General features: G+C 32.1%; 1 protein-coding gene and 1 long non-coding RNA gene across 3 annotated transcripts; one reads left to right on the forward strand and one right to left on the reverse strand.

Annotated features, from left to right (window-relative positions):
* Positions 1 to 429: 429 nt before the first annotated feature.
* Positions 430 to 12313, forward strand: LOC132702907 (uncharacterized). The gene is made up of 3 exons (XM_060671767.1): positions 430 to 830; positions 11949 to 12204; positions 12259 to 12313. The coding sequence occupies exons 1-3, from the start codon at positions 431 to 433 to the stop codon at positions 12287 to 12289; spliced, it is 687 nt and encodes a 228-aa protein (XP_060527750.1). The 5' UTR covers position 430; the 3' UTR covers positions 12290 to 12313.
* Positions 8626 to 16778, reverse strand: LOC132702910 (uncharacterized). Of its 2 annotated transcripts, XR_009618990.1 has the most exons (5): positions 16725 to 16778; positions 14153 to 14273; positions 10516 to 12195; positions 10347 to 10466; positions 8626 to 10078 (listed from the first exon to the last, which is right to left on the reverse strand). It is a non-coding gene; the product is annotated as an uncharacterized LOC132702910 (long non-coding RNA). The 2 variants fall into 2 exon arrangements; XR_009618989.1 differs by having other exon boundaries at positions 8626 to 10466.
* Positions 16779 to 27876: the final 11098 nt, after the last annotated feature.

Raw genomic sequence — 27876 nt, forward strand, 5'->3', positions numbered from 1 at the left:
CATGCACTAAAAGGAAAGAACGGTGGCGACAAATTTTTAATCTGTAATTCAATCAGCAATCAATCAAATATCAATTAAACTTTCCCAATACGACAATTTTGGTCGAAATATTGGCTATACGATTTTCAATTAATTGAATTATCCGATTTAATGAGTAGTCTGATGACCATTAAAAATGAAAATTAATAATTATAGTAGGTTGGTGAAAAATATTTGGAATACTATGTCACTTTTATTTGCCCTAATTATTGATAGTTTACTTACGTACTTTTATTTTCTATTAAACATAATTATATGTATAGATCTCATTAAAAAATTCGACATCTTCACATTTCGTGCCTTAATGAAGCATTGGGGTATATATAAGCAAATTAGTACTGCAATTAAAGATTAGTTGGGTGTTGATTTCTGGACCTGCACGTTTTTCAAAATGAGCATTATTTTACTAAGCGTTATGGTAGTTTGTTTATCAAATGGCATAAAATCGGACGAGTATGTAAAAGATTTCTACAAGAGATGTGTCGAAACTAAAAGGCCCTACTATTGTGCCACCTACAGACTTTTACAATTTGTCGAAAATTTCGAATTTCAAATCCCGAAAGATAGTGCAATAAGAGTGATAAAAGCCAACGCGATACCAGACAAACAGTTATTGTTACCAATGCCGAGGTACTTCGAAAGTGACGCCGGGTGGGAGAAATTGTTAAAGTTTTTGAAAAGGAAGGTGTTTAATTTTATAAACACCCATGCGGTTGCTGTTCAGGTACCCGAAGGAATCGACGTCGTCGAAGGAAGAATTTTGAACAACGTTGTCGACGAGAAATCTACAGGTAATTAATTATTGATGATATTTCTTATTCAAAGTATTCCCATTAGCTTAATTACCCACACCGACTGAAAACAATACCTACTTAAATTAACATATTTATTATTATTATATTAGTACAAATAAATTGAAATATCAAAACAGATAAAATTTTTAAAAATTTGCTATAGGATTACGGAACAACTGATTTTTATAAATTTTTAAAATTAGAACAATACGTTAAATGTCTGACCGTAATGAAATATTGCTTGGGCGGTATATGCCCTCTCTTCTCAACTAAACAACAGAAAAGCAGAAACTAACCAAAACTAATCAAATATTTGCCAGCAACATTGGCTAACCGTCAAACATTTAACGCCTTCTCAATTCTGAGGCATTGAAGAATGCACAAACCGTTGAATCACATGATGCCATTGGTTAGTTGGTGAAAAAAGTAGAACACGAGCACGTCAAAGAGGTTGCCTAACTTCATGGATAGCCCGGTCAAAATGTTAATTTAAAAATTCCGACTACATTATGAAAAGGAGACTTATGAACTGCTGAGCAATAATAGGTATTTAAATAAAAGTCAATGCTGATTGTTTTCCAATGCTTTTTTAAAATTCTGATACAATGCTACAATTAAAACCACGCAAGTAGATGCATATGCCACTGTGACTTTTTTCTTTTTTCTAGAAATGGCTAAAGTTTATTTTTTTATTTAATATTTTTTATGCAATTTTGCTGGTTATTCATTCAATAAAAATAGTTTAAATGGCTCACACTGTATAGGATGGTCATATTAAATTAACTAAATCTAGATAGAGCAAAATCGATTTACATGTCATGGGTTCGATTTTGAGCTCGAGATTTGTTGTAAAAACCGTCTGGATACACCAACGAAGCAATAGAGGGATTTTTAATTTTAAATCATTAATTCAAATAAACACGTAATTACGGCATTGTTTCAACGTTTTCCCATAGATGAAGGTCAGCTCAGTTTTTGTCAGGTCTTTTGAAAAATATTGTGCGCAATTTTCTTCTTGGCGCAGGTATGATTTTGGGTTGAAGTTAATACACGTCAACGCTACACAGTATGTCTCAAATATTGTAGAAAAATGAATAAAATTCAATTTAATTTTTTTTAACATCCAACATACCAACCGACGTATTGCTGTGAATGTCAATTGAAAAAGTTACACCGATACTTGAAGAATAATTAAATTAAGTTTAAGAAAACTAAGGTCAATGTAAACAATGATATATTCACATTTTATTTTAATATTATTATTATTCCTGGATTTATTTTGAGAACTCTTGATAAAAAATAATGAAGTTTAACTCAAAGAAGAAATTGGCCACTAGTAAAAATTGAGTTGAACAAATTAATTTTAATTATATTAATTTTTTATTATTTTATTTAAATTATTTTTTTTTTATTAAATTAAATTAATAAAGAATGGTGGTGACGCTTCAATTGACGTTGGCGTTGTTACATTCACAAAATATTCTGCATTTTTCATGACAGGTAAGAACTGTCATACAAGAATAATAACATAATTAAAAAAAGAAAATAGAAATTTGTAGAAAAAATCTTAGTACTCAACTACATCTGACTCAATAACCAACTAACTTACTAACCAACTAACCAAATTAATAAAAAACAACCAAAATTAAGCAATAGTAACTAATTACAAAAATTATTGACAATTCTCAAAATGATCGATATAACAATTATTGACAGAAATTTAAAAACATAAATGAATTTTAGCTAAGCATTTGCTATATAATTGTTTTAAAATCCTGTTGACTTTTGTAAATATCGCTAAAAGCAAAAGCGTAATATGCAATTAAAACGATGGATTGTAAATAAAAAAGAAATCTATTGGGATACGTACATCAAAAAAGTGCTTATTTTCCAATAATGGTTTTACGAAGTCACGAATATTTAATTTGCGGAATTGATGAAACGACGACTAAATTGAAAGTCGAATTATCCAATTATAAAATGCATTTATAATATACGGGCACCACTTCTTCAGGATTTTTTGCTCTTAAATTACATAGTTCACAAAATTTTCCCCTATTTGGTTAGCTGTTAAAACAATGGTCGTTTTCAATAAGGAGCATGAGACAATGTGACTTCTAATCTCTCGCTTCAACCTCTACTCCAAGACTTTGAAAGCTAATATATTCTGTAAATAAAATAAAACGTACCTAACATTATATAAGAATTAATTATGGGATAATGGATAATACAGAAACTGCAGAAATGAAATTAACTGGTATTTATGTTGGTGAAACAAACTTTAAATGCAAAAAAGTTATTTCACACCATGTGCTTTTCCTAATGTTGCCCACATAGCTTTACGCAAATTGCTTCCGAGGGAGAAAAGTGCGTAAAAGCGTAATCATCTCCGTAATTTTATTCATAAAATGTATTAAGCATACAAAACGATCGAAAACACAATCGCTTAAGCGTGTTTTATAGAAACAATACATCGAATGTAAGCAGATGTCTGCCAAACACCAATTTTTTATTTAGAATAACATTTTTGATATGCATGAGGTTATACCATCGGTAGAGAGCGGCAAATTATGTACAGTGTGTCCCATCTTGGTTATTTACCAGAGAATGGATACTTAGAAATGTAAACCACAATGACAGATTTGCTTCCTGCATCTTTCGTTTTACAAAAAATAAGTCAGGCTTGCGAAAACCGCTTCTATTTTACAGGCTGTAAATGCATTTTTTTCATGGCCCAACAATTTTTAACGCTTTTTTAAAATTGGTCTAAAACCGACAAATTTTACAATATAGATTTAGGGCAGCATCTGAAAAGCAAGAGGATCATTTTTCGCCAAAAGTTTGTTGTGCTGTTAATTTAACATTATTTAAATTGTCAATTTGATATTGTAAGTATTGAAAAGAAGCTGTAATAATTCTTGTTTATCAGTAAACGAAGAAGTCATTTTGCACGGGTATTAAAGTTCCATGACGAAGAGAAAGAAGACTAATAATTGGACACGTTGGAAGCGTCCAGGAGATTATCACGAATGTCTGATGTTTTTGAAGATTACTTTCTGACTAACACAGTAGCGGTTATGTACAATGTAGCTATTGTTCACGATCCATATTAAAGGCACTTCGACTTGGAGGAAACAAGAGTTTAGCGACTGACTCACCAGCAAAGATATTGTTGAAACGTTTGTTAAAATATGACTAATGCGTTTACCACCAAGTTAGTCAAAATCAAATCCAACAGCAGAAACCCGACCAAATCATTATGGAACTGAGCCCAGAGATCCAAGAAGCCCAAAGAAGAAAAAATGTAGGGTCTTGAGTACCTCATCTCAAGTGTAGACTTTAATATTATTCTGTAATATGTTGTATAGTATGTATAGTATTATAAATCATACAGGGTGCCCGACTACATTTTGATTCCCACGTACAGGCTTTATTATGGGTCATATCAAAAAAAGGTATTGCAACATTTGTATAGAATATTCTGCAATTCAATTCATTTAATTTTACAAAAGGTTTAAATAAAACCCATAGTTTTAGACAATATAGTGGCTCTAAGGATGGTAAACATTGATTCGTCGCAGGCTGCTATGTTTTTGTAGGCCTTGCCCCTAAATTTCACACACACAAGCTTTAGCTGGATATGGGGTAAAAATTTTACATATATGAACTAAAAACGATCGAATCGACTCTCAGCGACCACGTTGAACGGTTGAAGTTTTATACAATTTTTTTTATGGACAAATATTGATTTTAATGTGCTCGTTTAATTTAATTCTACACCCTCTAAGTACTTACGGCCATTATTTTTGAACGAATAAGGTTTAATAACAAGAGTCTAATTTCAATTCCAACGTAACTCCATATTCGCAAAAATTATTTTTGGGTCGCTCTGTTGTCCTTTTGCATGTATGGCGAGTTATCATTTAGAAATTTAGCAACCGAATATAATTTAAATTTGTTTACCTTTTATTCTCTACCTTCCGTTCGTTTCGGTACAATTAAAACGCATCGTGTAACTTCTAAATGCCTTAATAAATGCTTTTGCTACTTGGGTCGAAAATGTACCGTATTTTGCGGCTATTCGTAGTAGGGTCACGAAAATTCCCACTTTAACGCATCGTTAAACAAATACTCCGCAATGAACATCAGCCACTCGGAAAGGCAGGGGGATTCAAGTTACCTTTCGTCAGAGATAACTTACCAACATGTTAACGAAATGATAAATGCCCTTTGAGGTTATTCGGGATTGTTTGTAAATTATAAGGTCTGGGATTTCCTCATTTCTCGTTCAGGTTAAAAGTAGATATTAGCTGAAGACGAGGAGGATTCGACTAGTGGATGTGTGTGCACTAAATTACCACTTCTACTAGAAATGACCTCAAGAATTACTACTAAACACAACCTAAATTTGCCGCCAATTTTGGTTAATTGATACCGGCGTTATCGTTGCATTTATCTTGTTCCTATTTTTCTAATTTTTAAACATTCTATTTATTAACCTACAAAAGTAACATCAATAATATGAAAAAAAAATCAAAGTATTATCAAACTAGTATCAAAGCTAAAATAAATGCAATGAAAAGAATACTCTCAGTTTATGATAATACGCGATATTTTAAAACACCCAATTCAAAAACAAAAATAAAAACTCGCAATCTAAATAAATCTTTACACAATGTGTAATATATTCTTCCAGAATTTTGTTTGGTAAAACTATGGAATTAAATCACTTTACAATTTTAATAATCTGGTCCAAAAAAGTCAACAAATCTTATATTTGTACTTATACTACCTAGGAAGGAATTTCAACTCCCAAAGTCACTGCAAAAAAGTAACTTGTTAAACTAAATTGTTTAAAAAAGAGTATATTTATAAGGTTGTTCGGAAAGTCATTTCGTTTTTTCCCGTCAGAGGACTTAATTACGTTTTTTCGAAACCAACTTCACACTTAAGCCGCATAACCATTATATGTCTTGAGAGCTGATATTGTGTGTGAAAAAGTTCTATTAATTCTACGCAGTAGTTTTTGATTGGTGCCCTTTTAAATATGGAGAGCAATAAGCAGCATTTTCGTCATATTTTACTTTTTTACTTCAGAAAAGGTAAAAATGCTGTCCAAGCGAGAAAAAAATTGACGGATGTGTATGGAGAAGGCGTGTTAGCAGTACGCCAGTGCCAGAACTGGTTTGCAAAATTTCGATCCGGCAATTTTGATGTCGAAGATGCACCACGGTCTGGAAGGCCGGTCGAAGCTGACAAAGATGCGATAAAGGCATTAGTTGATGCAAATCGGCGAATAACCACACGAGAGATCGGTGAGAGATTAAATTTGTCAAATTCGACTGTTTATGGCCATTTGAAAGGAATGGGCTTAACCTCGAAGCTCGATGTGTGGGTGCCCCATGTCCTTACGGAGCGAAATTTGTGTCGTCGCGTTGACGTGTGTGATTCACTCCTCAAACGTCAAGAAAATTATCCATTTTTGAAGCGGATTATTACTGGGGACGAAAAATGGGTTGTATACAACAATGTTAAACGCAAGAGGTCATGGAGCAGAAAAGACGAACCGGCTCAAAGCGTGTCAAAAGCCAACATTCACCAAAAAAAGGTAATGCTCTCCGTTTGGTGGGATGTCAAAGGAATCGTTTTTTTTGAGCTTTTGCCGGACAATACAACGATTAATTCAGAAGTCTATTGTCATCAACTGGACAAATTGAATGATTCACTTAAAGAGAAGAGGCCCGAATTAATCAACAGGAAGGGTGTAGTGTTCCACCAGGATAATACGAGACCTTACACAAGTTTGGTCACTCGCCAAAAACTTTTACAGCTTGAATGGGACGTATTGCAATATCCACCATATTCTCCAGATCTGGCGCCTTCCGACTACTATTTGTTCCGGTCCCTGCAAAATTTTTTGGATGGCAAAACCTTTACCTCAAATGAAGATGTCAAAAACCACCTGACCCAGTTTTTTGCCAGCAAGGACCAAATCTTTTATGAGAGGGGAATTATGTTAATGCCAGAAAGATGGCAAAAGGTGTTGGACCAGAATGGCCAATATATAATTTAATAAAATATTTATTCATTATACGAAAACTGTCTTTCATTTTCCCCAAAAAAAACGAAATGACTTTCCGAACAACCCAATAGTTTTACGGAAACATGTCACCAAATAAGTATTAGATTTTTAGGCTCTTATACGGATTCTTTCACTTCTTTGCAGTTTTTCTTTAAATTTAGTAAGTTCAGCCATTTTAAGAGAAAACGATCTGTCTTCTCTCAAGAGACCCGTAGAAAATGTACCTTTGTTCACTTTAGGTAAGTTACTTTTTTGGATACTATAAATTGCACTGCTGACTTAAAAAATATATATTTCGTTATTAATTTTCTTACGAGTTTTTTCAACATGTCATTCCTCACATAGTACAATATATATATATATATATATATATATATATATATATATATATATATATATATATATATATATATATATATATATATATATATATATATATTTAATTTCTATGGAACTTAAGTTCTGAATATTTCTTGAAGTGTCGTCAGAATCAGACTGGCTTTAAACTACTTATTACCATAAAATTCCCTTAAATTAATTTCGTCTAATTATTACGACCTCTTACAATGAAATCTCCTTTGTCACAAGGTAAAAGTTTCATGACGTCTTGCCTGGAACATTAACCAACCATATTGTAAAATCTGCTATTTCAGGAGGTTAAGGATCACTGAGAGAAAGTTACGAGCTATAAACTTAGATTTCTTTTAGATAAATTACTTGACACGTGCCTTTTTTTACTAAGTAATACATATCTTTCTATATATATCGATATATATATATATATACCAATTAACGAAACATGATATGATGTTGCTGGTCTTCTTATCACAGATTTTTGAACACTCACACATACAAAATTAGTTTTATCAACATATTCATTCATTTTGCGACTAGACACCATTTGCTTCCCTATGGGCCGGTTATTCAGAGTTTAACCACACAAATCAATACTATGTACCATTGCTGGTTAGTAGCTGAACATCGATTGTGCGAAAATTAGGCCTAGTTATCGAAGAAACAAATGCCGTTGTAAGAAACGCCCTTTTTGAACCACAGGTATTTGACAAGCATTTTCTCCTCACTTTTCGTGCGATTTAAATTTTAAATCTGAAGCTAATGTACCTTCACAAGATAATATGGTGCCGACATCGCTAAACCCCAAAGTTCATAAAAATTCAGCCTTTTATGATAAGACTGTGGATATGACGCCAAAGAAAATACTGACTTTAATAACTGATCCGATAAACTCCATCATCGTTTCATGCACAACGTAATAACATTTTCTTATGCACGACGTAGAAATGAAGAATAGTGCGGAGATTTTATGTGAAAAAAATTCAATAACAATATATTTCACTATAAGACAAATCAAAAATTTTGGGAAAATCTATACAAACCTAACAATATTTAATACATATCTGTAGAATCTATGAAAAATATAGTTTTTTGTTGACACACCAAAATTCCTTTTGGAAATTTTTAAAAAAATTTCACGTTTAAGGTTTGAAGCGCATGTTTTATTTTGAAGTTAATAAATAAACAAATAGATAAAAACGTCTTTATTTTTCACTGACACACAAAAATTCCATAAATCAACTTACAATAGGGCAAATTTTTTAGCAAATATAATACAAAACATAAAAAAAATTAATCAGTAAATGAGCTAACAATAACAATAGTTTAACAATAACAATAACCGTGAGAAAAAGGTTGAAATAGGCAGAAACAAAAATTAAATTAATATAACAACAATTAAAGCAGTACAATTGACAAAGCTAATCTATATTTAACAAAAGTACAAAAAAATAACTTATTATATGTAATTTCCAAAAACAGTTTTTTTTTTAATTTAGTCTAAAAACGCTCTGGATGAGTAACCTCGGCGTATTGATTCAGTAACTTAGCGGACACATAAGAAGATTAATTCATTAATGCATTTTTTCATTGACGATTTTGTCTTTCGTGCGATTGTTATATATTTATTATACACTAGATATTTTTATAGGAAGCGAATATGATCTTGCACTATTCAACCATTCTTATCACTTCCACATAGTCAAACATGTTCTCCTTTCCATAGCGTAGACAATAATTTAGAAGATAAAATCATTTGTAATTTTGTGTAATATGGACACGATTTGAATAATATTCCCTTAACATGAAATGCTTAGTTAATCTTTTCTCAAACATAATTTGAAACACCGTGCTCTTTCGCTATTTTTTGTTTTGCAGACCAAAAATTAGCTACACATACCACACTTTGAATTTTCGTTTGTTTATTACATTTTAATATATTTTTATGGTCCTAATAATAATTTCCTATTGCTCTATTTTTTTATTATTATTTATTATTATTATGTTTATATTTAATTATTTGCACTATATCGATTAAACACTAGCGTAGGGCTACCTATTTTCTGAAGTCTACGAAATTTTGTGATAAATAAATTTAATAACTAATTTTTGGGTTATTCTGTCATCAGGTGGTGCAACTGGGGCTAAGAAAATAAAATAAAATAAAAAATAAGTGATAATTTTCGCATTTTGCGGTATTATACATTATGGTAATTACATCGTGAAGGAAACACTCTTAACCCTTTAATTCCAAATTTTTTTTTTAACAGCAATATTTTCAAAACTTCCTCAACAACGAAAAATTTCAAAGTTAAAAATGGAAATGATTACTGAACCTGGAATTGCTACAGCAACATTCTTGTTCTACAAACAGTTTCCTACTTTACTTGTGGGATTTTTGTGTTTTACCCTTTGTTATTGGTGAATGTTCAACAATAATTAATTAAAAATTTTCATTTTATTTCCACAGTTGCAACAATTATTTTGAAGAATTTTAAGTAAGTTCCACTCTTTTTTGTATTACAAGTAGCATTTGGCCCACTAGATACAGAAATAACTGTTTTGTGCTTTATATTAATCATTAACGTCATACAATGAGCATTGGGTAAATTTTGTACTAATATAATGGAGTGGATATTTTCTGAGTAATATATTTCATTCTATTTTTAATATTACGCACATGCAGTTCAAGTACAACTCCATAATGAAATCAGTTTGCTCGGAAACTGGGGATAAATTGAGTTTTTGCCGGGAGCCAGTGATTTGGTTATCATTCCATTTATGTGCCGTTCGCAGAAAAACTTTTTATCTGAAAATTTATTACGTGAATATTGAAAGAGCTGAAACAATTCGAACGTGGGTTCGTCGCGTGACGCGCAGTATATGCGTTTGTATTATGAAAAAAACCAACAAAATGGGAAACATGGGACGCGAATTCGTTTAGAAAATAAATTTTAGGGGACTATCGGCGCTTCTGCGGATCGATTCCGGCGCCCTGAATTCATAAAACAAATCATATAAGTTTTAGAGAGGTATTTTTGAAATAGTTTTTAGAAAATAGAAAAATATAGACATACCTTCGATTGGGCCTATAAAAGTTATTGCTGACAACATTTAAGTACAAAATAGTTTACAGTATTATTGTTTCATCGTTGTTCTTGACACATTCGCTGTTCCCTGAGATAGTTCGTTCTCACCTATGAAAATTACTTTAAACAATCTATTAATTCGGTCAGCAATACTTACTTCTAAACAGGAGTTTTTTGCTTCTTTTACATTAAACAAAGTTGGGGAAAAGTAAATGGGTGTCCCTTTTAGCTTCGCTCCCCTACAAAATATTAAAATTGCGTTAGCAGTGAGCTAAATTTAATTTTGGTGTCTTAAACCTTTTTCGAAACAATAATAAAAAATGATTGTTTGGGTCCTCTTTTATTAATAAAACTAAAGTTATTTAAAGTTAGTTAACCAAAACTAAAGTTATTTGTTATTGTTCTATGTATCCTAGACCGATTTCTGAAACAGTTTTTTCGTTATATAGTTAGGTGGGAAACTGGCTCAAAAATTACATGTTATTTCTCGGAATATACTTTTTTTTTATATAGTTGGAATTCTTATTTGAGAATTTTTTTTATTCTACGTTTTTACATTAACCAGTGTTGGGGTAAGGGGACAGGTTGGACGAAAAATATCTATAAACCATATGTTTATAATACCATGATCATGAGAGACACTGTATATATCGACTTTAGTGTAGTTAATTTGTGAATTGATAATATAATTATAATATTGACTTAAATTGAATTGAATTGTCTCATATGGGTTATTTATTGTATTATACGAGAGATTAAAATTGAAGTGACGAATACTACCTCTGTGTCGAGGTTTCGGCACTTGTTCCTCAGAGCACAGTTAATGGATATGTTATTAGTTAATGGGTTTGTAAAATGCTGACGTTTATAGTAATGAAATGAATGATGGTGTTTAAAGAAACATTTTAATATTAGTTTTACTAGAAGTTCAACTGAATAAAAATAGAAGAAATTATTAAATAAGTGATATTAATGAAATAATGTTTATTAATATATTTCCATTTGTAACTGTTTGCCAACAATTCTATTGTTATAAGATAATATATTTACTTATTCTATTTTAAATTGAGTTTAGACTAAAGAGTTTATTACAGTGATTTCAGTGAAACATTACACAATTATGCCCGGATTAAGCGTGCGGAAAGTATGACTTACACACACACATTTTAGCCATTGTTATATATTCGTGCTGTTTTAAAAAATGTACTGACAACTATTAGTCACCCGTTTATTAAACACTCGCTCCGCTGCTTTCCCTCGTGCCATATAAAAGTAGTGACTAAAGTGGCGTATATGAAACTTGTTTTATTATATCGTGTAACAAGTTTTCACTGCCGATTATTGCTATAAATCATTCAATAACATGTTTTTAACTTAAATCTGGATGATGGAATACGCTATTAAAAACAAAATTAAGGCTAGGAACAGTACACTAAAGTTAATTTACCTAAAATTTGTGATTTTTGCGTGCGATGGTGGAAACGAACGCTGCCCGTGAACCAACCGAGTTAAGTTAAAATTTTGTTATTTTTTATTTATAGCCGCAATCGTACAAACCAATAGATAATATGGAACTGTCGCTTGTTTCAGATATCGGCGAGGCGAGGGGAAAGAAATGGAAAAAAGTGTTCATAATATCCATATTAATAATGGCGAAGTTGTTGAAGATCAAAATGGTACTGGGCATGGTTTTCTTCGTTCTTTTGGTGATAAAGAAGATTATCTTGCTCGCCGCGATAGCGTTCCCGTCTGTCTTGAGTCACATCAGGCAGACTTGCGAGAAACACCACGAGCCACACCACATTGTCGAAGAAGTTGCACCGAGTCACGGGAGCTCCTGGTTTGGGTAAAATAAAACGATAAGTAATAAATAATTTGTGATAAAAATATATTGTTGTAGATTGCGACAAGATAACTACGGGTGGAATTAAATATTGCTATAGAATACAGAGAAATGTAAATAATGAAGGGAATATAGTTTTAAGTCAGATACTACGTGTTTTAGTGCACCAATAATTAGTTAATGTTAAGCAGGTCATACATGATGATATTTGCCATATAATATAAGGGAGTAAAAAGTCCATGACTTTAGATTGGCATTAAAGTATGTAAAGTGTGTAGAGGTAGATGTGGGTACTTTTGTTCAACTAATATAAGACATTAAAGTTGCCTGCATTTAACCAGAACTAACGAAAACTCTGCAACACGTATTTTAATTCATCATGTATCACAATCTTTCTATAAAACAAGCTCTCTAGCAAATGCTCAGAATAATTAATATACCGGGTGAGTCCAAAATATTATTCGTTTTGAGAAAACTTTCTGAAAAAGTTTTTTAAATTTATTATTAAAAAAAAAACACAAATTTTGAATTCATCTGTAAAGCAATAAAAAAAACGAAGATCAGACTGTCAAATTTTTATTATGAGATTCTGTATAATCTTTTTATAATTTTAGTATATTTAGACTGGAGACACAATTCTCATTTAATATTCTTCCTAGAATGTCCGATAATTTTATTGTTTTAATGTATATTTTTCAACTAAACAACAGGTTTCATTTTTCCAAATTAACTAAACACTCTTTTCTTAGATTGTAAAATTACATTATTAACGAATAAAATATTTCATATTTCCAACGAATACATATATTTACGAAATATACAACTCTCGAGCAAAGAAATTTCTTATAAATGGATAAATGTGATAAAAGTGATAAAATGGTGAGTCCATCTTATAAATTAAATCGCATTTAATGTCCTCTAAGGTTTCGAGGTGGCTTAGGCACAAGAGAAGCAATATTTGCCTTGAACGTTCTCGCCCAACGATGTATGGATATGAATCAGGATTTTTATATATGTTTCATTGATTACAACAAAGCCTTCGATAGGGTCCGACACGAACAACTTATCCAGCTTCTGAAAGAGAAGAACTTAGACACCAGAGATATAAAAATTATCACGAATCTTTATTTTAATCAAAAAGCAGTGGTAAAAATAGAAGGGAATAACACCGAAGAAATAGAAATCCGTCGAGGCGTTAGGCAGGGGTGCGTGCTATCACCGATGCTATTTAATCTTTACTCAGAGGAAATAATGAAACGAGCATTGGACGATGAAACGAAAGGACTAAAAATTAACGGAGTGCCTATCAACAATATAAGATATGCGGATGATACGATCCTGATAACTACCTACCTAAACGAATTACAGATTGCAGTAGACAAAGTTAATACATCGAGTGAAGAGTTCGGACTGTCACTAAACGTAAATTCACAAATTCATATAAATAACCACTCCATGGAAAAAGTTGACAGTTATAAATACTTAGGTACAATTGTAAATAAAAATAACGACTGCTCTGAAGAAATCAAAACTAGAATAGGACAGGCGAGAACAACATTTGTGAAAATGAAAAGAGTGCTCTGTGGCAGCGATCTCAGCTTGGATTTAAAAATCAGAATGGTGCGATGCTATGTTTTGTCGGTACTGTACTATGGTGTAGAGGCTTGGACTCTGAAGAAACTGGATATAAGGAAACTTGAGGCGTTCGAAATGTGGTTGTACCGTAGAATACTTAAGGTAAAATGGACCGATAAAGTGACCAACATGGAAATCCTGAAAAGAATAAAAAAGGAAAAAGAAATGATCATTACGGTAAAAAAGCGTAAACTTCAGTACCTTGGACACGTCATGAGAGGAGAAAAGTACCAACTACTCCAACTGATATTACAAGGAAAAATTCAAGGAAAGACAAGTGTAGGAAGAAGGCGTCACTCATGGATGAGAAACTTACGTGACTGGTTCGGGTGCACCACAAACCAACTATTTCGGTCGGCTGTGTCACGAATACGAATAGCACTGATGATTGCGAACCTTCGCAACGAAGACGGCACTTAAAGACGAAGGTTTCCGAGCTAAAGTTAGAAATACATTATTATAATGCAATCGAACATAAATACTCTACTGTTATAGTTTGGTTTGGTTTATTCGGAGAGTTGCCTTAGGATATCTTTTTCAAATAAAACCAGGACATTTTATTACTTTTTACAAAACTTCTGGATTCCTCCTGCGTCGGTTTTTGCTGAATCGAACTTGCTGACGTTTCGCCAATCATCAGTTTCAGTCAAGCTCTGAAGAAGCCAACATGATAATTGACGAAACAAGACTCAGCAAAAAACGACGCCGGAGAAATCCAGAAGTTTTATAAAAAGTATTACAGTAGCTTGAAACATTAAGACATTTTATTATACTGAGCTGAACAGACTGCTTGCACTTTGAGGGTACTGTTGGTAATTCAGACAGGTGATTTACAATTCGCTACTTTTTTCCGTTATCGAAGTTAATTTCAGCGCAGGTTGTTGTTGGCGAGATAGAATTTGATGATGAAAAGTATAATTTTTAGACAACAAGTTAATACGCGCGAATCGCACGTCAATAAAGAGCCAAAAGAATAACACCGAATCTAACCTTACCAAAATGGCGGACGGTAACATGAAGGAATTAATGCCTATTGCTAACTTGGCGCGCTTCTACATCATTGCCTCAGCGCTGGTAGCGTTCGTCATTGTATACACTATCATGACGGCGATTTAACACGTGGTAATATACTTTCCTTTCCTTTAAATAACAATGTTGATATTGTAGTACAGGGTGTAAAAAAATAGTGTAGCAGACTTGGATGGTTGACAATACATACATGTAAACAAAAATTAAGTTCTTAAGATTGCCAAAGATGATTCCATTGAGTGATGTGGTGCTGTAAATGTAAGAATGTCACATTTAAAGAAAAATGATTTTCTTTCAATAATTTCAACATCTTACGACATATTATGTTCATGTGAACTTTTTGTTTGATATGTATTGTCACCTGAATATTTGTAAAATTTTCATTTAAAGCTTGTTTTAGATGAGTCAATTTATCTTTCGACTTCGGCGCTCTTTTATTTATAGATATGTTGACATCCCTAAGCTTGTGGTCTATATAAACTAAAAGATACAACTTATTCTGCTATTTACAAATACCTAATTTACTTTCCAGATCCTAAAGTATCTAAGTACATAAATACACTTGTTAAATTTTCTATTATTTTTTTAGCAAAACAGGCAAATTAGCGATAATATGCAATGAGAAAAAAGTTTAATAAAAAGAAAAAATTGCATTGCAAGTGAAATAAACTCGGAATAGATCTTTTAAAGTCATTTTCGAATTTCGACGAGTTTGATCTGAAGTCAGAAACGTTGCATGTAGGTAAAAATCTGATAATCGTTATTATATCATTCAGTCATTCGAAAACCTTCAACTAAAATTACATTAATAGCAGCGGATTAATAGTAATGGCCAATAATATCCAATCTAGGGGTCGAAGAAGATCGGCAAATGAATAGAACAATAAAAACACATTTTCACTAATTTATTGTTAGACAATTGTCTAAGGGGTTTTTCACGATCCGGAAACTCAGTGAATGAATTGAAAGGTTGAGGCAACGTTAAGTTTCTGTCTTTTGGTAATGACGCTTTTTGACATTCCTTCTTCTTTATCTCTTGCTGCGCGTTGCATGTTAAATTGTTGATTGTTTGAAGAAATTTATAAATAAATCTCGCTTATATTTAAGATGCGGTTCCCATATGCTTTGGTGTGCTACTTTTTTGAAAGATGGCATCCCTTTTCGTTTTTGAGACACAAGATATTTTTCATGCTTCCAGTGTATTTTTCGACTTGCAAAAACTAACTCAGTTAAAAATATAAATTATGTAAAATGGTAGATGTTGATTTTTTTTCAACAACAGTACGCAACAAACTATATATTTATGAAAAGCTCACATTATTTTAATATTATAACATGTCCAAAAGAATCAAGCAAATCCAAATATGCTAATAATATGTGTTTTGGTAAGGGTTACCTACTCATATCGGCAGCCAAAAACATTCTTTGCAGTCTAGCAAGTAGTCTGTTAGAGTCTTGGCAAGGTAGTAACAAGATAATTCTTTTCTAAAGGTATCCCAGATTACTCAGACTAAGGAAAATCTATGTATTTTGCTGTCAGGACTTTGGGGTAGCTTCGTTAAAGACAGTATGGAAAATAAACATTAATCTATGTCATTTTGAGTAGAACAAAATTGAAAAGAAAAACTTCTAATCCGTTTTCTTAAAAGATTTTTTTTACAGAAAAACATTAGTCTCTATAGTTTTATTACGACAATTATTTCATTTTCATTTTGTTTGTATTTTTATTCAATCTATAAAAAATTAGAAGTATTAAAACTACCACTAAACCAAGGGAATTTTAAGTTTAATAGTTAGTTTCTATTTTGAAATCGACCATATTATTTATCCCCGTTAATGGAAGTCAAATAGCGGTTTACCTTTTGTAGTCTTTTTGCTTTTGTTTACGTCTGTGGAGCCGCACTTAAAAGCCAAGACTGAATTGTTATTTTTTTTGCAGAGGCGAGTGAAGGAAAAAACCGCAAAGATCCGATAACGCAGCACGTCCCCCACTTAAACAAAAAAGAGAGGGAGTTATACGGGTGGATCATAGGCATTGTCTTACTAATCAAAACTTACTTAGTGGGACTGGCTATGCACGGGTTACTTTTTGGTGTAATGGTGGTGAAGTTGCTGGTTTTCAAAGGTGCGCTCTGGCTGCCATACCTCGCGTATCAGGTAAAAAAATTCTGTACGAGAGAGGGACTCCTGAAAGAAATCTGGCACGGATTGTGGAAGAGGCAGGATCAAAATCAACAACTGACCAGCAGTGACTTAAATCTCTACCCATAGTATTATTATTCTTGTAATGAAATTGTAAATAAAATATTTTGCGAATTTATTAAATAAGCATTCGATATAACATTAACCGGGCCTTAAAAATATCGTAAAGTTTACCGACAGAGCCTGAAGAAAAATAGATAAAAGTCTGTTTAAAAAGGCGTATTTTCCTTTTTACTTTTATTGGTCGTAAACGCCCGGCATAAGCCCTCTCACACGACCCTAATGGAAAATATTTGGAAATCTGTTTTACAATGTGATTTACGGCCATCGTGGTGGGGATGAACATTAGGGCTCAGTTAAAGCAATATTTTTTATCGGTAAAGGTTTTACTTTCAGCGAGGGATTCCATCCTAGCCATATTGTTTTTAGGCGCCTGTTTTTTCAGCATTTTTGAGATTTCCGCTACTGGAACATTTATCTAAGAAAAATGTAATTTTAATTTAGTATGAGTCCTTTTTTTTTGTTAATGGCAGATTATTTTACGTCATCTCTGAAAGGTAAGTTGGAAAATACCTCAAGAGAAGGAAAAAGAAGTAGAATTAGTTGTTAATCTTAGTCTTCAAGTTAGTTAAGAATTCACCACTTCCATTTTTCCTCAGGGGAGTGTTCTGGGTCCTTTATTTATACCACTTGCACCATACCAAAGCAAATTAGATTTTTCAACGGCTACAATCCGTCCATTATAAATAAAATTATAAATAAAAACAAATCCACACAACAACTCTATTTGTCCGAAATCTAATACAGAACACGAACAATTTAAAACAATTACATGCATAGGAGAACCTAGTGAAAAAGTTTTAAAACATTTGTCAAAATGTGGTTTAAAACAACACAATAGGAAATTTTTTAAAAAACAATAAAACGAAATGTCCAAAATCTCAAAAATCAGGTGTCTACAGGTTGAAATGCGGATCTTGTCCTAAAAATTATATTGGATAAACAGGTAGATCCTTCAAGAAACGCATTAACGAACATAAAAGAGCGTTTAAAAACAATAGTCTAGATTCTAATTATACTACACACTTAAACACAGAAAAACACATTTTTAACGACAATTTTCATAATTTACATACAGCCACAAAAAGTAGAAAATTAAATTTATTGGAAGCCATTCAAATGTATTGCTTAACGATCAATTAGATTTAAATAACTCTCCTTTATTGAACTTAAATTCTCACAACAACATTAATTAAGGTTTTATGGTCATTTTTCGGTATATATAGTAGCAAGTAGTTTGTAAATATAACATTTGATAGACACGGTGTTGTCGAAATAATTGTCATGAAAAAATCTATAATTTCGTGAAAATCTGGACTTTTAGTTCTTATCTATTTTTTTTCTACTACTAATGCTACAAACTGACAGTAAGTATATTTTCAATGAAATCCAAAATGCCCCTGAATTCGTGATCTCAAAACAGGGATAACATTTTAGAAATGGTTACCCACTGAACGTCAAATATTTTCCAGAATTTACTAACGGTCCAGAGTGAAAACCGAAACGTGCAGAAAAAGCAAATTGCTAAAACTACACGAAAATGAACAGTTATCTAATCTGCGTAGGTACAATGATTAACCGCGATATATTGCTACACCTTTTTGCCACGAGTAAAGTTCTGCTTCGGAAGTTAACAAAACCATTAAGAGATAGCAGTTAATTAATATTTAGGCAAACAAGTTTGACAGGATTTAATCAGTAAATATGTATAACGGAGTCGCAACACCGCTATGCCGTAAATTTATCGCAGAGTTTTGGGCGTCTGGCTGTATTGTAGATGTGGTCGATAAATCAGCAACCCCCGGATGAACATCAAACCCGCACTGATAACTCCATATGTTCTGATCGAACGTTTGTAAACTCCAGAGAGATTTTGTTATATAACTGAACATGGAAACAAAATAAAATTGAGATATAGACAAATTTATTGTACTTTTGGTCAGTTTGCCATTAAAATGGTTGGTGTATAAGAAAAATTAACAATTACCAACTAAGAACTTATCAGATCAGGAAAGAATGGTTTACATGAAAATTGACAATATGTATTTTTTTTTAATTGATTACTGCTTAATTTAAGTTTGGTTTTTTTACATTTTCGTGTTTTATTTAAATTACCGTCTACGTTTTCAATGCAATAAAATGACTCTTCTCACAATCGTGTTCCTACTAATTTGTTACTTTTTACAAACGTCCAATAATGTCAACTCTTCTTAACATTAAACTTAATCAAAAGACTATCTTCAATTAGAGTGACATAATATTCATTTTAACCTTACATAGAGTAGTAAAATTACTCAAATTTGATTTTGCATAACACTGCAAATCAAAACAATTGCGGTGTTTCAAAAAATGTTCCCTTCAATCTGGTGTTTTTTTAGGAAAACTGCACTAAAACCTATTTTTAGAACCCAAAGGTTGCACAAAAAAATTCATATTATAAATATTGGTCAAGCTCGCATTTGGCTTTTGTATTTATTAATTTTATTTTTTCATTTTTATTTGTTTGTTCGAAATTTGTTGGTTGAAATTTTCTTGTGGTAATTTTGGCTATCAGAAAAACATTTTTTTCTCCATAACGATTCACCCGATCGGCAAAATTCTTTAACTGGAAAATGCGGAGAGTCCAGTGTTATAATATATATTTCAAGCATTTTTCAGATTATATAAATGATTTTTAAATTATAGTTCTTTTCCAGATTAAAATATTAACCGCAAAGCAAAAATCGTAAAGGCTACAATTCTTGTATTTGCGGTTTTCGTCTATCACACGCACTGCTCGAGAAATTTGAAAAAATCCATATGAAAATCACTATTCCGGGGCTGTCAAGGTGCGACGACGTCGTTGATTATTACAGCGCACAGAAAAATCTTATTTTCCCGAAAACCATTTACTATTTTGGAAAAATTCTTGGACTAGGAAACGTGGAAGATCCAGGGCTATAACCTCCATTTCCGGAATTTTTTCAAATATGTACAGGGTGTATCCATTATGGTAAAAAAAATCTAAGACCCTGAAAATTGCCATTTTCGATAAGTTATTAACCTTAACTGAAAAACATGGGATAATTTGGTTTAAACAGTCTCGGATATCGTGTCGAGAGAGGGAGAGAGTTGCAAGTTTCGTGGATCATACAGGGTGCGCGAGATACTTGGAATGATGTAATTGGAAATCGTTATTACTTGCAAAATTTTTTATATTTATCAAAGTTTGTTGTGACTTTGAACTTCGGCGGTAAGTAAAAAATGCTTTATAACGTGTATGCACAATAAAATTGCATCCAATTTGCGAAAGCTCCATAGTGGTCCGCAGGAGCACGATAGAAAAACAATGCGTTCCTCTATGACAAGAAAGCGCGAAGCGGCTTCTTTTGGAAATAAAGAGCTACTTTTTTTTTCGAAAGCAATCTATTACTACTACTATCTATATTTGTATACTAAGCAATTTTGTTTTTGGTTATGCTTGATTCGCAAAACCTCACCTATTTCTATTTAATCATAAAATCAATTACTATTTAAAATGACTAATGCGTAATTATCCGCAGTTCTGCAGTACATTTCTAACCGATGATCACAATCTTTGCAAATATGTTTTGATGGTATACTATAACACGAAAGTTAACACTTAACAAGTCAAAAGATCTCCTCATTCATTTGAATTGCTCCATAATTTGCTTGAGGCTAAGAACCAACAAAGTAGGGATGAAATTATTCATCTCCTTAAGGATGATATAGACCGTTTGAAAGGAAAAGTGATTGAAATTAGTAAGGTGCAACCTACCTACGCAAACATACCCGCTAAAAAGACTGGTGTTTTGCCTAAAACATTGAACATAATCAACACGCCTAGTCTGATAATAAAACCAAAAGGAGATCAAACTGTAGAGGAGGTGAAATCGTATATTATAGATAAAATTAAACCAGCAGATATAAGTATCGGTTTCAATAAAATTAGAACAACTGCATCCGGAAAATTATCAATTAGATGTAGATCAAAGGAAAACATGGAAAAGCTAAAGTGCCCATGAAATCCTTCAGAACTACGAAGTGGAAGAAGTTAAGCTAAGGCCCCCGCGGATCAAAATATTGAATTACACTGAAAATCTAAATGCTGATCAGATTGAACATTCTATAAAAAAAACAGAATAAGTTTATAGATAACGAGGATAGACTGGAAGTGAACTATATAAAAAGGACAGAAAACAGAGGGTCGACAATTTTTGTGGAGTGTTCTCCGAATTTGTTTAGCAAGCTAATATATAATGTTTGGGAGCGATACATTGCCATAGAGAACTTGTCTGTTACAAGATATTTAAAATGTCAGAGATTTTATCATAAGAGTAGTGAATGCACAAAGAATATCACAAGTGGTGGTAGTCACCCAAAGCAAGAATGCATGATTAAGAAGTGTGTCAATTGTGTTGAAGCAAATGGAAAATATGTTGAATAGTTACTCACGTTTTTAGAGACATTTCAGTTTTCAGTTTGAATCTGTTTCACATTTTAACATTCCTCATTACAAAACGCATTAAAATTTGAGACAAGATAATAGAAATGATGGAGTGCTTGTGTTTATAAAGTCATCCAACATTGTAGTAAGTAGTAAGATTAGAAATTAATAAAATAAAATATGGAGTTAGTTCTATGTACAGATCAGTACAGGGTTCTATTCGGTTGTTTGTTGATGATTTGGAAAATTACATCATAAGTAGGAAGGATGGGGATGTCGACATTCTTGTGGGCGACACTAACATTGATTTGCTGAATACGGATGATCACAATGTCAATCAATATCGTGCCGTACTGCCTGGTTCCGGATTCGAGTCTTATATAAATCATGTTACTCGACCAGCTAATGGGACATGTTTGGATCTTAAAAATAGGTTGAAGGTCGAAACTCTTCATTTTACCTCTTATGTAATAAACAATGACATAACAGATCATGAACCTCAAATTAGAATCTGAAAACTGGCAAAAAGTCCTAGGGGACGGGAATCCGCAGATTGCGACAGACCGTTTTATAGAAACTTTCAGTCCTACTTAAATCAATATGGAACAGAAGTTAAAATAAAAGAACGTAATGAATTGGATTACTAACACCTTGATTAACTCTATTAAAACTCGAGACAAACTAAAAAAACAACTTCAAAGATGTTTAATAATCTGATAATTGCACCAATGAAACACATTATTTAATATTCGTAACTGGAGACGTGCCAACCCAATTTAAAGTGTCGATTATTACACCAATATTTAAGGCGGGTGATCCCAAATTGGTTAAAAATTACATGGGACATAGCAATGCAATGCGGGAGCTAGTGTTTTATGTGACTGATGAGATCAATGAGAACAATAAATCCATCGCTGTGTTTCTGGACTTGGTCAAGGCGTTCGACATAATGGAATTAGAGGCACTGTGTTGAGGGTTTATAAAATCTACCTGACAAGTAGGGGTGCAAAAAACAAGAATTCGAGATGCAATAAGCGAACCTGAAATTATACACATAGGCATACCGCAGCGACTGACACTCTTCAACGCCGATGATACTGTTTTGCCCTTTAGCAGTGATAGCTGGGATGGGGCGAGAGGCCAGGCAACCGGCGAACTTCACAGGGTAAAAGAATGATTAGAGTGCAACAGACTCTCTCTTAATGTGGTTAAAACTAACTATATGGCTTTTTCAAAAACTATTGTTGACCGTCCTACTTTTAAAAGTACATGTGTTGAAAATTTAAATTAACAAATTTTGGAAGCAAAAACTGCAAAAAAACTTGTAATGAATAGACAGGTACAGGTACCGATGCCTAGAAGTGAATTCTATAAAAATAATTTTCAATGTTTGGGGCCTCCATTATACAATAGCCTTCCATTAAAAACAAGACTGATGAATAATATAGGTAGATTAAAAAATGAAACTCGTAAATTTATATTTGAAAATGGGGAACTTTATTTTGCGTTGTTTTGAACTGTGGCTTATTTTGTTATTATTTTGTTGGATTAGTTGGGCGGGGATTGAACTGCATTATGTTATTTTAGTTTATATAATATTTTTAAGAAAGCGCATACGGGTTCTTAAAAACCTAGGGGCAACTAAAAATTAAGTGGATGTAAAACTACTTGGACTTGCAATCTGTTTGTACTGATAATCATGGGATAGGCTCTTACAATTTTTTTGTTTGCAGAACTCAATTTTCCGTCAGCGTAAATCACACAACCCCGCAAGACCTTGCCCGATAATTCATATTTATCTGGCAACCTCAGGTTTTTTGCTGAGCTGTCGCCCGGAAGTGTAGATTTATGGTGTACTTTATTTTAATTGCTTTACCCAAAAAATATCACGACGACTGTCGCGTTTCGGATAGAAATTCAGAATGCCATTGGGGCGGAATGGAGTTTGGATTAATCATCCCCGAGAAAAATGGATGTAAACTTACGAACGAATTTAAACACTCGTGTATCACTTGTTAGGAGAGTTCAACTGTAGACTACGGTAAAGCAGGCATTAGAGAATTAATAAAATAAATCAACATTCATAAAACCTCAGCATTAAACTCACTTCCTTGGTTTGATAGCAGGTTTTTCTTCCTCATTTCAAACAGATTCCAGTCAAAGTCGGCTTTGCCGACACACGTCGTACCTAAAACCGCATCAAAACTGCAAATATCAGCTTAAACTATCATTTTTTGATACAAACAGTTACCTTTTCGTGTCAATATCTTTGAAATACTAGTCTTCGGGCTTTATACTAACTAGAACCATAATAAACCATTAGATATCTACGTAAAATTAGCTTTCTGAGTCAAATAGTTGCCGATGTCGATAAGATCCCAGTCAGAATCTACTTTTTCGCCTCTTATTGCATCGAAATCTAACTTAGAAATGCAGATAGATAATGAAAACCCTTCCTTTTGTTGATTTTGAAGCGATATCGCCATCTATAGTGTGTTTGGTTATTGCTTCAACTTAATCGTAATTGGTTTAGTTACTTTTAGGTAATCCTGAACAAGATTCTGTTGTTAATTTCAATTTGAGAAATTATCTAAAAGTACTAAAAGTGACTTTAGTCGATCCGATACTGAAAACCGTTTCGTATCTCTTTAGTAAGATCTATCCAGCTAATAGTTCTTCTCTCTTCTTCTTCTTTTGTTAAATACTCTCAGTTGGCCGTGACTTTAAGTTCACGCAATAAGCAAAACAAGGTATTAGTGCATTTTTCAAAGACCTATCCAATAAAAAAAAATCTAAATCAACCCATAAACAAAGATTTACAAGTGTAGATGGCGGTTCAGAATATTCCCAGCACAGGGACACGCTGTATACTTTCATGCAAAATCTCACTGTTTTCGATATTTTTGTTAATTAACCATTATTTGGGAAATGTTTAGGAAATAGTTCATCGAACAGAAACTAATGATGTTTATTTCTTATTTTAAAAAAATTCTATAAATTTTTATAAACATAAACGAAAGGCAATAAACAAAAAAATCAAAATCGACCCATAAACAAAGGTTTTACAAGCGTAGATGGCGGTTCAAAATATTCCCAGCACAGGGACACGCTGTATACTTTTATGCAAAGTCTCACTGTTTTCGATGTTTTTGATAATTCACCAATATTTGGGAAATGTTTAGGAAATAGTTCATAATGATGTTTATTTCTTATTTAAAAAAAATTCTATACATTTTTATAAACTTATAAAGGTAAGGTGATTATTTAATAATATTTTTGAATAATAAATTAAAAAAACGGTCTAAAGAAGACTTTCATATTAGATAAAAATATATAAGGTTTTATTTTTTTTAAAAATGAAGTTGTTGAGTTTTTTCGGTGTTCATTAGTATTTATTGTTACGTCTGGAAGGTAATAGGGAAAAAGACTATTTGTTTGCTTTAGCAAACTCGGTGGGAGTGTGTTAAGATATAAATGAAAAACTCACATTTTTTGCAATAGATTTTAGGTAATCAGAGTAGGCACTAACCAAATTTAAACAAAAACTATGTCAGATTAAAATAGCGCTAAAATATTAACCATTAAATAATATTAAAAAAAGAATTTGGGGTTATGGGGAATGTAGTGTTTGTAATAATTTTTTATGGCTGGTCCATTGATAAAAATAGTGCCATACTGAGTATACGATTATGGAGAATACAACATATCAAACAATTTTTCCATAGACGCTTGATAACAACCTTAAAGTTTAATATGATTTTTGTTTTATTTCATAAAGTGCATAAAAACATTCCAATAATGTAATAATAATAATAACAACTTCATTATAAGTATTTTCCATAGTGAAAATTTTATACTCACCAAACTGTAATAATACAAATAATAATAATAATAATAATAATAATAATAATAATAATAATAACGTGTCATCAAATCCAGCTCGTGGACACCGCATGCCGAGACACTGGAGACCAGATTTTCAACAATTTGCTAATGCGTGCCATATTTGAATTGATAAAACCACCAAGTCGAAATCCCCATTAAACCTCTCGTTAACCCGAGGTTTGGGATGACATCGTTTCTACTAATTGGATCAATTTTTTGAATATATTAACCCCATTGCCCAAACTATCACCCGATAATTTTGGGCCTGATCCTTAGAAAATAAAAGTGTTTTAGGATGGTTAGCTAATCGGCTTTTCGGATTTAAGGGAATTTTAGAAATATTTTTTCTAAAAAATAAACTTGTAGCGAAATATTTTTGCCGCTTTTAGTGTTTCGAATAGCAAAAGCAATTGTTTAATTTTTATCGGTATGTAGAGTCCCGAACCTTTTAAACCAATTTCAATGCCTTCTGCTAGAAATTCAACCGAGAAAACACGAAATGTATTGTGATAAAGACTCTTTCATAGAGGGTGAAATTCGTCCATTTTTTGCTAACGCCAAAAAATCTTGAAATAAAATTTGGTTTTGGTTGCCAATTTTAATTTGAATTTTTTTTCTTATGCTTAAATTTGACTTGAAATTTGAGAGCTTATGCATGAATTTGCTAATAGACAATTTTAGAGTACAATTTTGACGTACGGTTAACTTATAAGCCTACTTTTTCTTTATTTGAATTGTTTCGCTGCTTTAAAATACATTCATCGATTATTTTAAACTAACATATTTTGAGAACGGTAGTTCCTAACTTCTTCTAATGATAGGAACCTTCTCTTGCAAAAATTATGTTAAGAATTGTTATCACCTACCCACAATATAATACAGAGAGGTACAAGAAGTCACGCGTATTTGCAAATGAGGAAAGACGTATAAGTGCGCCCAATATAAGAGCTAATTAAAATTAATAATTATAATTCAATGTTTTTATTTAATTTTCTATGTTTCTTATCAAAGAGCTTCCAAGCATTAATTGTGGTCCAGAAATTGATATTATTTACCAGATTTTGAAGAAAAAACAAAAATAAAAGTTTGGCACCCTGTATCTCGAAGACCTTAAAAATACTTGACAAAGCACTCTGTGTTTTTAGTTCAATTTAATCTTCATTTTATTCTAGGAACAAAGGGTCATTCAGGTTGAGTGTCTTATTCAAAGTTCTGGAGAACTCAATAGATTTTTTTTTCAAATTTTGTATGTGGCCACGCATTGCAAAATCAAAAATAGAACGCCATGTATATTAGTAGATTTTCTGCAGAAATTTTGTTAATTTTGTGAGATCTATGGCTTTCACTTTCTCATTCTTTTTTGAAGAATAATACCTCTTTATTAAAATTGAATATCATTATGCGTATTTGAGCTAGCCATTTTAAAAATTTTACAGTGGCTAGCTAATGTTTACGACTGAGATTATGATGGTAAGTAAAAAACCGTATTTGATTAAAAATGCAACTCTGCGTATTTGACATTAGCAATAATTTATGTACAACATCTTCATACATGTCCCTATCGGCAACCATTTCTGGGATTTGAGTAAATAAAGATTATTCATAGTTTGAAAAATCCAGGTAATAAAGATTTCTCTCATAAATTATTAATATGGGTAAGCTCGCTTATGTTTTAAGTCGCCTTGAAAATGGCAAAATGGAAAATGCAAATTAATATTTAAATCTTGATACTCATGTCAAACCATTCCTACATTGTTTAAAAATGAACGAAGAATTTAGGGCTAACGAGTAAGTATACTAAAATTATCTGATAACCAACCAAAATAAATAAAACAAAAAGCTTAATTGAATTATGGTGGTAACGGGGACATATATGGAAATTTTGTATATAAATTATTGAACTGCTTAACGGTAGTGTCAAATAAAGGAAGAAAGAAAAATGAGTTCTTGGTGCTACAGAATATATTTCAAAAGTGTATCAGTGTGTGAATTTCAGAGGAGATGTAAATAGTGTTAAAGTAATCTTTGAAAAATTAAAACAGCAAAAAAAAGAGATACCTAGAATTTTTCGTAAAGTTAAAAGTGTAAATTCTGTACTCTGAAAGTACTCATTTGTATAATTTTATACTCATTTGAATTTTTAAAATAGTTTTTTATATTATTTTATTTCAATTAACCAAAACATTTGTATAATTTTATACTTATTTGTATTTTATTAGATTATTATTTCAATTTTATTAATTAAATTAAATATGTAAATTTAGTTTAATAGTGATTTGAATTTCGCGCGCCCATATGGCTGCCCTTTCCGCCACAATTAAGAGGCCGTATTATGTACCTGGAGAGGTAGATAATAGAGACCTTTTTTTCTACGAACGTCAAAATTACATTTGTGAAAAGAGATGGATATATCTATG

The sequence above is a fragment of the Cylas formicarius genome, unplaced genomic scaffold, assembly GCF_029955315.1.
Source record: "Cylas formicarius isolate icCylForm1 unplaced genomic scaffold, icCylForm1.1 PGA_scaffold_6__28_contigs__length_40554024, whole genome shotgun sequence".
In the NCBI taxonomy this organism is placed as follows: Eukaryota; Metazoa; Arthropoda; class Insecta; order Coleoptera; family Brentidae; genus Cylas; species Cylas formicarius.